General features: G+C 42.4%; 1 protein-coding gene across 9 annotated transcripts in view; it reads left to right on the top strand.

Annotated features, from left to right (window-relative positions):
• Nucleotides 1-16,770, top strand: part of ARHGEF12 (Rho guanine nucleotide exchange factor 12) — a 213,876-nt gene that overhangs the window by 74,960 nt on the left and 122,146 nt on the right. For 6 of the 9 annotated variants that reach the window (XM_056541899.1, XM_056541903.1, XM_056541900.1 and 3 more), the window contains 8 exons: nucleotides 1,039-1,128; nucleotides 3,588-3,659; nucleotides 4,679-4,777; nucleotides 7,872-7,982; nucleotides 11,581-11,679; nucleotides 14,008-14,050; nucleotides 15,341-15,446; nucleotides 15,550-15,687. In XM_056541899.1, the coding sequence (XP_056397874.1) occupies nucleotides 1,039-1,128; nucleotides 3,588-3,659; nucleotides 4,679-4,777; nucleotides 7,872-7,982; nucleotides 11,581-11,679; nucleotides 14,008-14,050; nucleotides 15,341-15,446; nucleotides 15,550-15,687 (758 nt within the window). The remainder of the gene's footprint in view (nucleotides 1-1,038; nucleotides 1,129-3,587; nucleotides 3,660-4,678; nucleotides 4,778-7,871; nucleotides 7,983-11,580; nucleotides 11,680-14,007; nucleotides 14,051-15,340; nucleotides 15,447-15,549; nucleotides 15,688-16,770) is intronic. The other 3 variants (XM_056541904.1, XM_056541902.1, XM_056541897.1) reach the window with 1 other exon arrangement.

Below are 16,770 nucleotides of genomic sequence, written 5' to 3'. Positions count from 1 at the left end.
GGTTATACTCTCGTTTCCCCGCCGCTCCGGACAGTCACCGCTGCCCTGGATGTCGCCTTCCATCGCTGTCGCCGCGTCCCCGGAGTGTCCCCGACGCTCCGGCAAGGCCTCTGCTTCCCCGGCATCCGCGCGCTCCATCGCTGCCATCACGTTGTTACGCACGCCGCTCCTGTTGGATGACGGGACGGTGTGCGCAGCGACGTGATGACGACGATGAAGAGCGCCGACGATGCAGGGGATCCCGAAGAGGACGCGCCGGAGCCCCGAGGACAGGTAAGAGGCATCACCGGAGCTCACGGGGCACCATAAACGGCTATCCGGTGGCAACTGAAGCAGTCTGCGCTGCCGGATAGCCGTTTATGCGATGGCCCCGACATACAAAAGCATTGTATGTTGATGCTGCCTTCAACATGCGATGGCCTCTGAGAGGCCATCGCATGTTGAAATTATCGTATGTCTGGGCCATCGTAGGGTGGGGGGGGTCACTGTACAGGTAACCTTTAATGCAGGGCTTTTAAAAAATGTTCTATGTGACCTTTACCCAACAGACCAAAGTGATGCCTGAAAGTCCATGTAAAAAGTACGGCCCAGTTTATCTTTCAATTAATCTTCTGTACTCTGTATACAATATGCAACAATAAAATATGTATAAAATGAGTTAATAATGTTGCCTAAACCAGAGATTATTGCGGCCTAAGGCAAGGACTATACGGTTTATATTCAGTTTTGTGAAAAATTCAGCCTCAGCAATGCCTCAAAAATAATTAGTGGGCCCACCTCATAGTTAGAAAGGTGCTTCTTTAAGAGAGTGTTCATTATCTCTTTGTCCCATTGGTCTCCTAGCTCTTTAATTGTGTATGTATTTAATTATTATTTGCTAATTGTTAAATTATTCACTGTACAGCTAAATAATGGTTAGGAAAAAAAAAAAAAAAAAAACAAGAATACAGCTGAGCTATACCAGTATAAGTAATCTATGGTCTGCCAGTCTTCATCTGTCACCAGCCGGTCCTTATGATTACCTTTTTCTGTTTGCAGATAAATGAGCTCGATACTTACTCCTCTGACCAAGAACGTTCCGATTACATCATTGGAGATGGATCACGTCCAAGCAGTAATGTTACAGATGTGAGTAATGGGTCTTGGGTATGGTTATAAACACATCTTTTTATGAATGAATCCAGTATCTTTAATCTAGCTTGTTATAGCATGGAATATAATTTTTGCTTACAGTATTCATGTCACTGTTCTTAGCTGATTCTTTAGATACTTTATTGCTGGGTTTTTGTATTTCTCTACACTTTGTAGCACAGTGTCTCCCTAGTTCTTTTATTTAGTGTAGATGTTTTTACGAATTGCTATTCGTTTCAATAAGTGGCTGACAGAAAGTGTGAATTTACAGAGGAACAGCACGCGCTTTGATATTTATACTGGACTGGTTGCTATCTCTACAACAAAAGTCTATTAATGAAGTATGAATCAGGAATATGTCTTTGTTCAGCGCTGTGGAATATGTGTATATGCCATTATGTAAGAAAAAAAAAAGGGAGGGGGGAGAAAAAAATAAGTCCTGGCTCATTTTTCTATCCAAAATAGCAGGACCACTGTGGCCCCGGCGATCTCCTGTATGGAGCTGTGGATCGTCACGACCCCCGACCCCACGCCCCCCTCCATATATATCTGTGGGAGAGCAGAAGATAGTCGAATGGCTTTCCCATACAGATATATGGAGGGGCACGGGGGTTGTGGCGCGCCTCTCTGGGAGAAACGCTCTGTGATCTAAAACTTCTCCCCTATCCTGTGGATAGAGTAGAAGTTTTTCTGTACTTCAAGGCATGGGACTTCTCCCTTAAAAACTCAAATAACTCAAATTATTAATCACTTGTATAACTGTCACTTTTTCCGTTTGAATACTGAAAGAATTATTGCTAAAAGAGTGTGTGATTTATAATCATAGGTATCAATCCCCCTGACTGCTTTCTTATTGATCGAGCAGAGTGCTCATGAAGCATTTTGTTCAATAGAAGTGAGATATACGCAGCAGATAAATCACAGCTCTGTCTCTGGGCCTTCCTGCACTGATCTGTATACAAAGCAGATCATGGAGGCTACACAATGTGCACCTCATCTTAAGTTTTTCATAGACCTTTCCAAGGAAACAAGTATTTACCCCTCCAGTAAACTAGTCTGCCGGGTAAACCTTTATTTAACCCCTATAGCTACCCTAGATCCCCAGGGAAGCTGGCATTAACCCATCATTTACACTTGGCCATCAGAGAAGCTAGAATTAGCAGTGGCAGTAAATTTTTCACTACTTTAGACCACCAGGAAAGTATGAAATAATACTTTGTTTAAAGGGGTTCTCCGGTGCTTAGACATCTTATCCCCTATCCAAAGGATAGGGGATAAGATGCCTGATCGCGGGAGTCCCACCTCTGGGGACCCCCGGGATCATGCACGCGGCACCCTGTTTGTAATCAGTCCCTGTAGCGTGTTCGCTCCGGATCTGATTACCGTCGACCACACGGCCGTCGGTGTGTGACGTCAAGTCTCCGCCCCCGTGTGACGTCACGCTCCACCCCTCAATGCAAGCCTACGGGAGTGGGCGTGATAGCTGTCACGCCCCCTCCCGTAGGCTTGCATTGGGGGGCGGGGTGTGACATCACATGGGGGCGGAGGCGTGACGTCACGGCGCCGGCCGTGTGGTCGCCGGTAATCAGACCCGGAGCGAACAAGCACCGGGGACTGATTACAAACGGGGTGCCGCGTGCAAGATCCCGGGGGTCCCCAGCGGCGGGACTACCGCAATCAGGCATCTTATCCCGTATCTTTTGGATAGGGGATAAGAAGTCTAAGCACCGGAGAACCCCTTTAAATGGGGCGGTGTCTTGTAGCTTACAGCTTTTCTTAATACTTTGTTAGAAAACAGAAAAAGGACAAAAAAACGGGGCGCTCTCTCGTATACTGTCATCAGAATGGAAAACGGGGGACCCGCCACCTCACCTAATGTGCTGTACCGACCTGCTAAAGGGAAGGAACAGTGCAAGCCCAACTCTGTTGGGAGGTGTGGGTGGAGATCAGTGGATGCAGTGTGCAGCTCTATCTCCTCTATCCGTGTCCCTTAGGGTACGGAATAATGGAGGAAGAATAGGTAGATAGGAGTGGGGAATTTGTAGAGCGCTCCATTTGGAATAGCCACTCAAGCACAGTTGGCACCTCAGGACGCAGCTAACTTATCTGTTTGTGGACCTGATGAAGGCGCATGTGAACGCCGAAACGCGTTGTCCGAAAATATTTCAAATAGATTGTCCTGTCCAAATTCCCCACTTTTATCTACCTATTCTTCCTTTATACATTGTGTGATTGGATGTACAGCATTTTTGTTTTGGGAAGGCTATATTTGCTACAAAGTGCAAGGCGACTCTTTTAGCTTCATTAAATAATAAGATTGTTAGAAACAAAATAAGACAATAATATATAATATCTCTATGTAAAGGTATTAATGATGGTGTGTCCTCTAGGTGTTTTTTTTTTTTTTTTTTTCCCCCTGTTGAAAATGAGCTTACTAGACTTAAATCTGTATTTAGAGCCCATCTAGTGGACAAAGAGAAAAAAGTTTTCTGGAAGAAAGCCCTGAAAAGAGCGAGTATCTGGATACAGTATGTATATAAAATGCTTCTTTTTCTAAACGTGAGTCTTAGTCAGTGTTTCCCAACCAGGGTGCCTCCAGCTGTTGCAAAACTACAATTCCCAGGCATGCTGGGAGTTGTAGTTTTGCAACAGCTGGAGGCACCCTGGTTGGGAAAAACTTTTCAAAGTGCTTGTTTCCACTTCACAAGCCTCCCAAGCTTGCAATACACAACATAAACTATTTTGACAGAATGGGCTTACCATCTGATGTGTATGGGAGCCGCCCAACTCTCCCTATATGTTTGGGAAGAGCATGATTGGGCATCCTTCTGTTCATGGGGAGACAAGCCACCACCAGATACGTATTTCGGCTGCTTTCAACCCTTTCCCTATTAAAAAGACATACGAGCTTGCATATGGGGATCAGGAGAGATATCGGTCAGCTGTACAAGTGTTTGGCTGACAGCTATCTGAAATGTAAAGGTCAGCTTTACAATAGCTGTCTGCTAAAACTGATATTTACACTAGAGATGAGCGAACTTACAGTAAATTCGATTCGTCACGAACTTCTCGGCTCGGCGGTTGATGACTTATCCTCCATAAATTTAGTTCAGATTTCAGGTGCTCCGGTGGGCTGGAGACTCTTTCCTAGGACTGTATCCACCTTTTCCAGACCACCGGAGCACCTGAAAGCTGAACTCATTTATGCAGGATAAGTAATCAACTGCCGAGCCGAGAAGTTCGTGACGAATCGAATTTACTGCAAGTTCGCTCATCTCTAATTTACACCGACAATTGTTGAGAATAGCTTGGACGTAGATCACTTTTTGAATATTGTGATATATATATATATATATATATATATATATATATATATTAATTTATGTTCTGATGTTGGAAAGATCTATAAATATCTTTGCTTTAGATTATGTTGTGCCATTATATGTGTACTTGTGTACTCATAAATGTCTTCTAAACAGGAACTGCAGGCTAATATGTGAAGCCTGTGCCCTATCCTCTGCATTAATTTTTTGTCTTCTTTTTATTGCTTGAGGATTCTCAGTCCAGCATGGGTAGCCCTTTTGCTCGCTTTGCACATAGTATTATTGGTGCGGAGGATGAAGAATTTGATGCTGAACCAGAGCAGGTAATCCTAGGACTCAGTAAAAAAAAATGCTGCCAAAACAGTTAGCATATGGGGCTGTTTACTGCTTAAACACATATTTCATCCACCAAAACTTCATGTAGTTCAGTGTTTTCCAACCAGGGTGCCTCCAGTTGCTGCAAAACTACAATTCCCAGCATGCCCGGACAGACTTCGGCTGTCCGGGCATGCTGGGAATTGTAGTTTTGCAACAGCTGGAGGCACCCTGGTTGTGAAACACCGCTGTAGATAAACTTTATGGATTATCTGAAAATGTATTCTTGTTTATGGTTTTAACATTGTAATTTCCATGGTATGAAATGATTTACCTTAGGGTTTGATTGGTACAATACTAAACAGGGGGACTGTAAATGTGTGCAAAACCACGAGTCCTAGACCCAGCTAGAATGTCAGGAGCTTGACCTGCTGACATAGGAATTGTCATCCTCAAATTAAATGGGGGAGATTTATCAAAACCAGTGTAGGGGGAAGAGTGGTGCAGTTGCCCATGGCAACCAATTAGATCGCTTCTTTCATTTTTCAGTCCTCTTTGAAAATGAAAGAAGCGATCTGATTGGTTGCTTTGGGCAACTAAGCAACTTTTCCTCTAGACAGGTTTTCATAAATCTCCCCCAATAAGATAAAGTCAGTTCTAACAGGAGGTCCTAGCTTTTGGATCCTAGCTAGCAGCAGACATAATTTTATATATATATATGTATATGTATATGTGTATATATATATATATATATATATATATATATATATATATATATATATATATATATATATATATATATATATATATATAAAATATATACAGACAAATGCCTTTAAAGCTGTACTCCTGTGGAAACATTTTTTTTTTTTTTTAATCAACTGGTGCCAGAAAGTTAAACAGATTTGTAAATCACTTCTATTAAAAAAATCTTAATCCTTCCAATACTACAGAGGAAATGGTTTTCTTTTTGGAACACAGTTCTCTCTGCTGACATCACGAGCACAGTGCTCTCTGCTGACATCTCTGTCCATTTTAAGAACTGTCCAGAGCAGCATATGTTTCCTATGGGTATTTTCTCCTACTCTGGGCAATTCTTAAAATGGACAGAGATGTCAGCAGAGAGCACTGTGGTCATGTCGTCAGCAGAGAGCTGTGTTCCAAAAAGAAAACCATTTCCTCTGTAGTATTCAGCAGCTAATAAGTACTGGAAGGATTAAGATTTTTTTTTAATTGAAGTAATTTACAAATCTGTTTAACTTTCTGGCACCAGTTGATTTAAAAACATTTTTTTCCTCGGGAGTACCCCTTTAAGGACTCTGAACATGTTTAAATGCAGCAGTACCTTTTAATTTATTGATACATTTATGCGCATCCACCTGTGCGCTTCAGGATCAGATGTAGATTTCGGCTGCGGCTGACACAAGCTCTCTGCAGTAAATTGTAGTATTCCAGCAGGCACGGGAGGTCACACCTCCTTGCACTAATCTCCATGCACGTTTTAATAATTGGTGTATCTGGCTTAAACCGACAAACAGTTGGACATTTCTGAGTAAGCCAGGAGCTTGCACCAAAACACAGGCATAGAGGCTCATGCCAGTTCAGGTGGGTCTTCTAGTTTTTGTTACAAACTATGAACGTGGAACACTGATTGAATATGTTTTGTGTGAAAGTGGCATGAGAAGGTGTCATTCAAGCATTTTAGGGTCTTATTAGGGCTCGTTCACAAGTCTGCCGTCAGTCATCTTTTCCCTCCGATGCTTTCTTAAAAGCCCCAGAGAGAAAATGATGCTAGAACTGTTCCCATTCATATACATAATAGCAGAGTTCACAATCATCCGGCATCTCAGTTTGGTCGCCGGATGGTTGGACACACTGGTCCGTCAGCGGCAGGAAAACGCATCTTGCTGCGTTCCCCCGTCTGGCATTCAGAAATAATGGATGGCAGGTGCTAAACAACTGGTGACAACTGATGCATGTTGTAATCAGTTGTAGAATCAGGTGAGTTGAGTTTTAGGCTGGGTTCACTCCCGTCATATGTGAACCCAGCCTTACTAAAAGTGTCAACACATTACCTAGCTAGTAACCGTTACTAACAAAGTTACAGTGCAAAACAATTGAAGAACTTTATTTTGGGGGGAATTTTTGTGCCTAGGATCTCCCCACAAGTCTGCATTGATACTGCTGCGCACACTGCAGATTTCACCACTGTATCCACAACAAAATGAGTATGATGTGCATATGAAGGTCTTCTGCATGCTCATCTGGATCCATAAAATCCAATGCTTTTTTAACAAAACAGCGCAGGTCAGGAAGAGCATGTACAGCAGAGCTGACATGATCGCACCGGCCATTTCAAAGGTATTCCTCAATCAACAAGGAAGTGGGATTCCCCAGGCTTAAAGGGGTATTCCGGGCAAAAACAAAGGATAGGGGATAAGATGTTTGATCGCGGGGTGCCCGCTGGCAGCAACCGCATTCTTTGCGGGGACGGAGTCTCCAGTTTTGTAAACCTCCGGGTTTCTGGGACGTGACCTGACGCTACGCCCCCTCCATTCATGTCTATGGGAGGGGGCACGACTGCTGGGACCCCCTCGCGATCAGACATCTTATCCTTTGGATAGGGGATAAAATGTTTTTGCCCGGAATACCCATTTAAGGAAGCTGGACACCCATGAAACAGCCATGGCAATATGTCAGCTTGCTGTTCATCTTTTCCTTGACCTGAATAGTTCTGATAAAACAGAAATAAAGCAAAAGATTTTATGAAACAGTTGAGTGCCGCTTTATATCTATTTTTCCCCCTTCTGCATATGTAGTGAGTGGTCTGCTTCCAGCTCTGTTTCATTGTGTTTACCAATCCCACAGCTCTCCACAAATCTGCAGTCATTCTGTGGTACTAAATACAGATTTCACCACTGTATCCACAACAATATGAGCATGCTGTGGAGTTGCTGCAGGCTCCAATTTTTCACGCTGATGTTTTTAAAGCCCCGTCTGTATGGCTTGTACTATTAGGTGCATATTACCGAGCGGATCTGCCATGTCGACACACGTTCTTAGAATGCCCGAAGCTCACTTATTTTACTCTTCTTCCCGCAGGTGATTGAACAGTGTAGCTGCTTCCAAAGTATGGACCTCTTAAAGTCTCACCCTGCACACCTTGCCGTTTTCATATTCCATGTAGTTTCTCAGTTTGACCCTGCACCTTTGGTACGTAACAGAAGAGACACAAAGCATGAATTTTTTAAGTGATGTTCCACCTTTGTTCCACCTTTGATTAACCATGACATTACAGAGATTACAGTGTAAAATCTAGAATCTTTGTAATACATCTTTATTACAGCTGCTGTTGAGAGAACCTATTTTGGCATTATTTGTATTCATTGTGCATGTTGTATGAATACCCAGATATAACCTGCCTAATTATCACCTGAGCATTCAAGGAGTCTGATTTACATATGAAAAGCTAATACACGTACAGGGTATTAAAGTGTAAATCCATTTGCTAAACCACTTTTCTGTAATCTAATAACGATAAAATACTGTGCACCCTGCTGCTTTGCATTTACTCTTTAGATCCTCCACTGCCCACATTGATGCTTCAGCTGTCAGAGAATTTCGATGTGTTTTGTCACCAGTCATGGCAGCTAAAGTATCTGCTGTATAACCTCCTGTGAGGCGCATGGCAATGCCGCTCAGTAATCATATTTCATTGTGTGATTCTGGCGTCACTTCTAGTGTTTCCTATGCTTCTTCCCAAGTGGCTCATAAATTATTCTTTGGAGCATTGAATGACCAAAAGCTGCATATTCTCTTGTTGCCTGGAGTTTAGAATTTTTATGAACTATAGAGTTTTAGTTTTGAATTTAATACGGAAAAGGGAATAGAAGTGTTCAGACCACAAGGAACAGTTCCTAAATGTGGTAAATAGATAGATAAAGAAATATATTTATATTTAGAGACGTGGCTGGTTTAAAAGTGAATAATTTATTACTTGCTATAAGGAGGTAAGGGCTGAACTCTGAGCAGGGCCCTTGCTTCAGAGTCAGCACACTAAATAATAATATAAAATATGTGATAATATACATATTAATAATGATAAAAAAAATGCTGGTTAGTAAAATCTATTTAATGTGATGGGGATGGCTGAGAATCTGCCACTTAGGCTGCAATATAGATGTCCTTGATAATCGTTCAAAGAGTTGGTACCATTAGAATTAGCAAAGTTCAGTGTACAAGTTCATAGTTCACAGTGCATCTCTGAAATTATGCAGGTTGATGCAGAGAGTTAGTATAGGATCACAGGCTGGCACCGGTTCGCACACGGCCCTCTAAAGATGTTACCTGCTGTCCCAGTGCGATGTGCAACAGCCAGTTGTGAGAATGTGGGGCCGTGCAGGCGTGAAGGCTGAAGGTGAGACTTGTCTGTCTGTAGAATGCTGCGGGATGATGCAGGCTTTGGATGTCTTCTGGATGTTCTAAGGGAGACACGGAACTGCGTCCGGCTCAATGGAAATCAGCCCAAGTAACTAAGGTGGTGTGAGCGCTCCAGACTGCGGCGTCCTCATGCGGTTGTTTGCTGGTTTGAGCGCGTATTACACTATGCGGTGGTACACTAGTAAGGGAGCTGCAGCGCATGCAAATGTTACTTGGATAATGTTAAAGGTGGCAGATGTTAGCATCCGATCTATAGGTGGTCAGACGCGTTTCAGGGGAGTCCCCTTTTATCAATGAGTATAACTGACCCTACACCGGGTGTCTTTATAAAGGGTGCCATCCTAATTGGCATGCAGATACTAGTGATGAAAAAAAAAGTTACGGATTTCACTCAAATGGGATTTGGAACTTGTCTTGGTGGGTATGTGCTTTAAATCACAGAGTTATACTTGTCACATATTGCATATATAAAATAGTCCTATATACATTCATAGATGGTAGCTTTATGGATGGTGTTAATAATAGATTATATTATCTAAGATTTGAACGTTAAGATTTGATATATACATGAAATGCATAACCAGCTACATCTCTTAAAGTAACAATAAAAGAACCACTTGAAAATAAGGGTATGTGTTGGGAATTGCGGGCAAAAAAGAAATGGACATATATGGATGGAAATAGAAGTGAAAACATGGTATAATAATAGAAAAATAAGAATAATAAAAAATAAAAAGATGGGAAAATGGATAAAAATATAAAGAGAATGAAAAAATACATTAAATGAATGGGAGTAAAATATAGTTGAAATATGTGAGTTGGGGATTTTATAAAAATGTCAAAAGGAGGGGCAGAAATAAGGAGGGGCAGAAATAAGGAGGGGCAGAAATAAGAAAGGGGGAGAAATAAGGAGGGGGAGAAATAAGAAAGGGGGAGAAATAAGGAGGGGGAGAAATAAGGAAGTTGAACATTATTAACGGTGGACACCAACGGAAAATCTTGATCTTGGTAGATGACAGGCCCTGTAGGCTAGGGCCCAGGACTCTGTCCAAGTGCTGGGTATGCAGCCTGGCATTGGACAGAGGGTGGGCCAGAGCCAAACGGGGGATTGTACAGGAAGCCGAATATCTCCATTTCCAAGTTGAAGCCTCTCGGTTCTAGGGATTCGTATATTTTTCTGGCTTCTGCTCTCAATATTTCCACTATGAAATCACCCCCTCTCCTGTCTTTTTTAACAATCTGTATCCCACGGTATTTTAGATGTGTTGGGTCTTGTTTGTGATATCTGTTGAGATGTGCAGATAGAGGTTGCTTCTCATTACCTTTTTTAATGTTATAAATATGTTCAGCTATCTTTGTTTTAAGGGGCCTCTCGGTTCTCCCTATGTAATGTTTATTATATTCACATTGTAAAATGTAAATAACTTGTTTAGTGTTACATGTGATGGGTTCTTTAATTTCCCAGCTGAAATTGTTCGTCGTGGAATGTACTTTTGTTGTAGTTTTGGAGAAATTTGTTATTTTGCAGTTTGCACAGGAGCCGCATCAAAGCCTTTAATTACCAGCTGTGTGTTGTCTTTTTCTTTCTGCATGTTTTGTATAGTTGGGGCAACTGTGAGGCCGAGGTTTGGGGCTTTTGTATACATTATTTTTGGGGTGAAAGATATTATAGAATGAAGAGTTTTATCTTGGTGTATGTGGTGCCAATTACAAGACAAGTTACAACTCCAAATCCCATTTGAGTGAAATACGTAACATGTTTTTTCATCACCAGTATCTGCATCCCAATTAGGACGGCACCCTTTATAAAGACACCCTGTGTAGGGTCAGTTATACTCAGCCATTGATAAAGGGGGACTCCCCTGAAACGCGTCTGTACACCTATAGATCTGATGCTAAGATCTGCCACCTTTAACATTATCCACGTACACATTTGCAAATTCAGTTGTTTTTACTAATCAGCATGACAAAGAAGCTGATGAGATATTCAGGAGTCTGTGAAAGCTGAATGACACACATAGTGAGAGCTATGTTGATTAGCATCCAGCTTTACTAGGAATAGTAGAAGATGTATAGACAAAACTACTATGCACAGATTTGCAGACTGCCAGGCTGTTCCCAGACTCAGAGCAGATGAGTCATCCACAGTGAAGAAGAAAGATGAACACGCCCCCTCCATAAGGCAAGAACAGAAAGCAAGTGAGCAACATATAAATGCTATTCGTTAGGGATATATAGGTCCTAGACACATATGACAGGTACGCTTTAAATATCGACCAAAATTTTGTGTGAACCCAGTCTTTAGTTTTAGTTGTTACATCTGTTTTGCTTCTGGAAAGTTAATAAGAAACCCTCTTTTATTTTTCTGCAGCTCTGTTACCTGTATGGAGACCTTTATCAGCAAACCAACCCAAAGGAGACACGCAGAGTATTTCTTGAATTCTATCAGTTCTTCCTTGAGAGGACGGCGGTGAGAGCACAATTCCGGCTTATTTTAACTATTACATAGAACAGACAATATTTAAAAATATCTAACACCGTTGTGAGAAACATTTCTCCAGTTAGTTAGATCTCACCAACTCTCTTCCCCAAAACAGGATGCCAGCATATACTGTGGTGCACAGCAGCAGGTGGCTTGGGCCGCTTTACGCTGGTATGCGCCAATATAATGGGACTCAGTAGCATACGCAAGTAAAGCGGCCTAAACTGAGTCACTGGGTGTGACTGTACCATTAAGATAAACTGTGCAGCTACTGTATTTCACAGTATATGTCTGTATCCGTTTTTTTTTTTGTTTTTTTTCAGGATGCTGACGGATACCGGTTATGGACAGCATAAAAGCAATGTGAAACTAACTTATTGATCTCCTTGTGTTACTATCCTTTAATATTCCACTGGTTTTATGTGACTCATTGTGCTGACTGACTCGTGAACTGACTTGGTCATTTTATTTTATTTTTTTAGTATTTATTTATAACTTTTTTGTTTTCTGGAACAAACAGAAAAATACAATAACATGCAGCTCAAGCACAGAGCTCCCCAACCTCCACCAATAACATATGAAAATTCAGAGTAACATGGAACTACTGAAATAGACCATCAAGGAGATCCGCGCCTGGGCTGACATCAAAACAATAGACATAAACACAGACAGAACACACAAACTCACACACACTCCCTCATTAACCCTCCATTTCCCAAGCCAAATTAGGGTCAATCATACTACCCAGGAGAGCTGACCCATTCTGGGGGCCCCCATCAACTCGTCATTGTTGACGTCTTGTATGTTATAAAAGTGTATAGTATGCATATTCAACCTATGTAACTCCTGAACTTATTGCACCATAATGCCTAAAACTAGGGATTGACCGATTATCAGTATGGCCAATATCATCGGCTGATAATCACGATTTTGGGCATTATCGGTATCAGCAATTACCTTGCCGATAATGCCCCGCCTCCACCGCACCGCGAACGCGCCATCCCCCCCGACCCGCCGCACCGTGACCGCCCCCCCCCCCCGACCCACCGCGACCGCCCCCCCCCCCCCCCACCCACCGCACCGCATTGCACCCCCCACCGTAGTGCTGGGCGGTTTACCGGTATGAACCGGATACCGATTTTTTTTTTCTCCCACGGTATGGATTTTTGCCCATACCGCTATACCGGTCGGGCCCCTCCCCCACCCTCTGAGTCAATAAAAAAAATTAAACTTACCCGTAATGGGGGTGGTCCGGGCCATCCATCCTTCCTGTGGCGGCATTCCGGGTGGAGGGTGAACCGGTCCGGGCTGTCCTTCTCCGGGGGTCCTCTATTCCACTCTGGGCAGGCTCCTACCTAGTACGCTGCATAGACGCCGGAGCCTGAGCCTGCCCGGAGTGGAATAGAGGACCCCCGGAGAAGGACAGCCCGGACCGGTTCACCCTCCACCCGGAATGCCGCCGGACACTACAGGAAGGATGGATGGCCCGGACCACCCTGACAGGTATGGGGAGAGAAGCGGGTGGCGGTGGCGGCCTATGGCACCTCAAAAGCCACTGCAGTGCATTGATTTAGAGCGCCCGCTTTAAATCAATGATCTGCAGCGGTGTCGCGGGGGAATAAATAGCTGATAACTTATACCGATATTCCGGTATAAGTTATCGGCTATCGGCCCTAATCTCCACCGATTATCTGTATCGGCCCTAAAAAAAACGATATCGGTCGATCCCTACTTAAAACTGTGTAAAATATTATTCAAGAGCAGAGTTTTCTTCTTAGATGGCTCTTTGTTCCTTGTGTGTCTTCAGATGAACAGTCTGAATCACTTAAATAGATGATCTTGTAAATGTCTGCACATGACAGTGTCTAATGGCACGAATAGTTTGCATATATTGTGCTCGGTGACTGCAGATGCCAACAAGTTCCTTATTGCACTGTGCAGACTGCATTCATTGAAGCTCTAAAGTTATTCTATACATCAGGGGACGCTCCCACTGCATGTATTCAATAAGGCCCCATTCACCAGCTCTTTTACCTTCTGTTGAGCTGGTATACATCAGTGTACCTTTTTTTCTTCATTGTTTTATTGTTGTAACTGTATAAGAAATTACAGCTGATTGTGCTTACCTGTACAGAGGGAAATCTTTGGAGGTATTCATTGGGGATTATGCTCCCTTCACAGAGCGGTGGCAGCAGAACCATATAGCTGAATTTTGTGTCTTGCGTTACGATCTTGTCACTTTCCTAATAAACATTGATAACGTTGTGATTCTTTGTGTACCATGTGTAGTAAGGTTTTCTATTGTTTTTCTCACAGCATCTTCGAGTTGCTGTTCCAGAAGACCTTGCCCTTGATCTAGGTAAGCTAATGAGTGTGTAGAAATTCAGAATTAACATTCTTTGAGCTATTATAGGTTTTTCCTGGACAGCTCTGTTATATGTACATGTCCAAGAGATAACACGAACATTGCATTTTGTGGATAATGGCTCCCTTCATGTACTTTATATTATATTGTGAAATGAAAAGAAATTGTTTGTGGGGTAAACTGGCAAAAAAAAAAAAAAAAAAATGCAGTGTGTCATTTTGTGTGTAGTTTAGATATTTTTTCTGTTAAAGAAGATTTTCATTTTTTTTGTTGCCTTTGTCATGCTTATTCATTATCACTAGCCCTACAGTGCTATTTGTTTTATTCCAGCACAGCTGCATCTGTGTTTATTTACCCTAATGAGGTCATGTGAACACCAGTCTGACTCTTTAAATCTTTCAGTGCCTAATGGTCTCAACAGAATGTCAGTATTGAGTCTGACTTCCCGCAAATTACACGATTACATCACCTATCAGATCCCCTCCCCACCCAGATCTGTATATTCCTGCTATCCCTATTTGATCAGGGCATCAGTTGTGATTGTAGGTCTAATACCCTTTTTTTCTCATGGAAATATAGTGTGAACTGATACCAACTCACTTCTGTAATAAACTCTCCACCCAAAACCAAAGGATTCATGGCAAATATAGGCTACATCACAGATGTTAATGTAGGCTGAATTACATAAGCTCCTCCATACACACACTTGACGACATACTTGAAGGTCAATTGTTGGGAAGGAGTTGAGGAATTTTGGCTTCTTCAGTTGTTGCTGTTTTCTCATATGAAAATCTGTAAAATGTGAAATGTGAAATATTTTGTTAAACCAGCTCAGGAACTTGCCATGTTCTATTAGTACATTGTGACACTCAGATTTGGTGTATAGTATCGTCAGTTAATTCCATTATGTTTTACCGTTGTATGAAAAACTGTTTGCCCCAATATTCATAGAATTTTCAGCCACTATTACAATATGATTGATCCTGAGAAAGCACTTGACTAGATATTGCGGCATGTATAAATGTCACCGTAGTGTAGTGCCCTGTATACAGGCCAGATTAAGGAGAGTAAATTACCCGTCACCTTCTGTAATCTGTTGTCTACACTCGGGGGGGGTTGACTTGATTACTTGAATAAATCTGCATTTATTAACCCTGACCTTTTTGATAAGTGGATATATGAAATAATGAGTCTATTTCTGGTACCACATTCCCTTTAACCGGCCTCAATAGTAATTAACTATAAGCCGTGTGGATAACCTAATGTTTTATCAATTTACTACAGAAAGAAGACGGCCAGAATTAATACCGGAAGAATTACTACGACAGTATGTCCACACCATGCACGACAGGATGTGTCCTGATGTGCAGAAACTTTTAGAGGACTTTAGGTAAATTTATCTTTTACTATGTGTATAGTACAAAAAAAAATTAAAATAAAATGAAACTACTTATTATCTCATCTGAAAACAATCTCTGACTTCTTACCTTCAGGCAGAAACGCAACATGGGTTTGACATTGGCAGAGAGTGAATTGGCTAAACTGGATGCAGAACGATCACGAGAACGCAACACACTCGAGAAAGAGAGACTCTGTGCAGAGCCAATCTTACAGAAAATTGAGGAGGTTTTGTAAGTATTTTTTTTTAACCTACTCTCCTACCTCCATATATTGTTTTAGTTTGTCATTGCATAATTCATAAGGTTGAGTCCTATTAAATTCAAGCTAAATTCCTACTGCGTTAATCCAGAGAAAGGCAAAAGAGAACACTTATGAGGCTGATGCCAAGTGCCCCATTCCAGGGGGAAAAAATTCCTTCCCAACTCCAAATATGGCGATCAAAATAAATCCCTGGATCAACGTTCTGTCCCTATAAATCTAGTATCCATAACCTGTAGTGTTACTGCTCTGCAAAAATGCATCCAGGCCCCTTTTGAACTTTAATATTGAATTCACCATAACCCCTTATATATTTATTTTGTGTGACACAAAAATAAATCTATGGTGTCCTCCATACTAGGGCTTCTTATTCCTTTTCTGCTGGAGCCTCACCAACAAGAACATGGCATAGTCTGGGCCTCATCAATGGTCATCGTCCATACCAAAATGCTGAAAAATTAGCTTTAAAGGATAAGGGATACCTGCAGATAGAGGATCAGTTTTCGATCACGAGGTAGTCCGACCATTGGGTCTCCGACACACAATGACCGAACAATCACTGCCCTGCTGGGCGGTGATCGGGACGGTGATCGGGGCCGGCAGGGGTCTCCTACCTCTCCCTGGTCGGGTGGGGGTCCCCCCAGAAGCGGCGACGTTCCCGGCGGCAGGATACAACAACTCTCAGCATGCACAGCCAAAGGAAGGGCATGCTGGGAATTGCAGTTTTGCAACAGCTGAAGTTCCAACTACAACTCCCAGCATGCTCTTTGGTATTGGGGTTGTGGTTATGCAACAGCTGGAGGCACATTTTTTCTATGAAAAAGTGTGCATTCAGCTGTTGCATTACTACAACTCCCAGTATGCACAGACTACCAAAGAGCATGCTGGGAGTTGTAGCAGTGTGCCTCCAGCTGTTGCAAAACTACAACTCTCAGCATGCCCTTCAACTGTCAATGCATGCTGAGTGTTGTAGTTTTGCAACAGCTGGAAGTACAGGGTACATTCACACGGGCGTGGGTTTACAGCGAGTTTTCTGCAGCAAGTTTGAGATGCTG

The sequence above is a fragment of the Hyla sarda genome, chromosome 10, assembly GCF_029499605.1.
Source record: "Hyla sarda isolate aHylSar1 chromosome 10, aHylSar1.hap1, whole genome shotgun sequence".
Classification (NCBI taxonomy): domain Eukaryota; kingdom Metazoa; phylum Chordata; class Amphibia; order Anura; family Hylidae; genus Hyla; species Hyla sarda.
The sequence above is the reverse complement of the archived record's forward strand: the minus strand, read 5'-3'. Positions and strand labels throughout refer to the sequence as shown.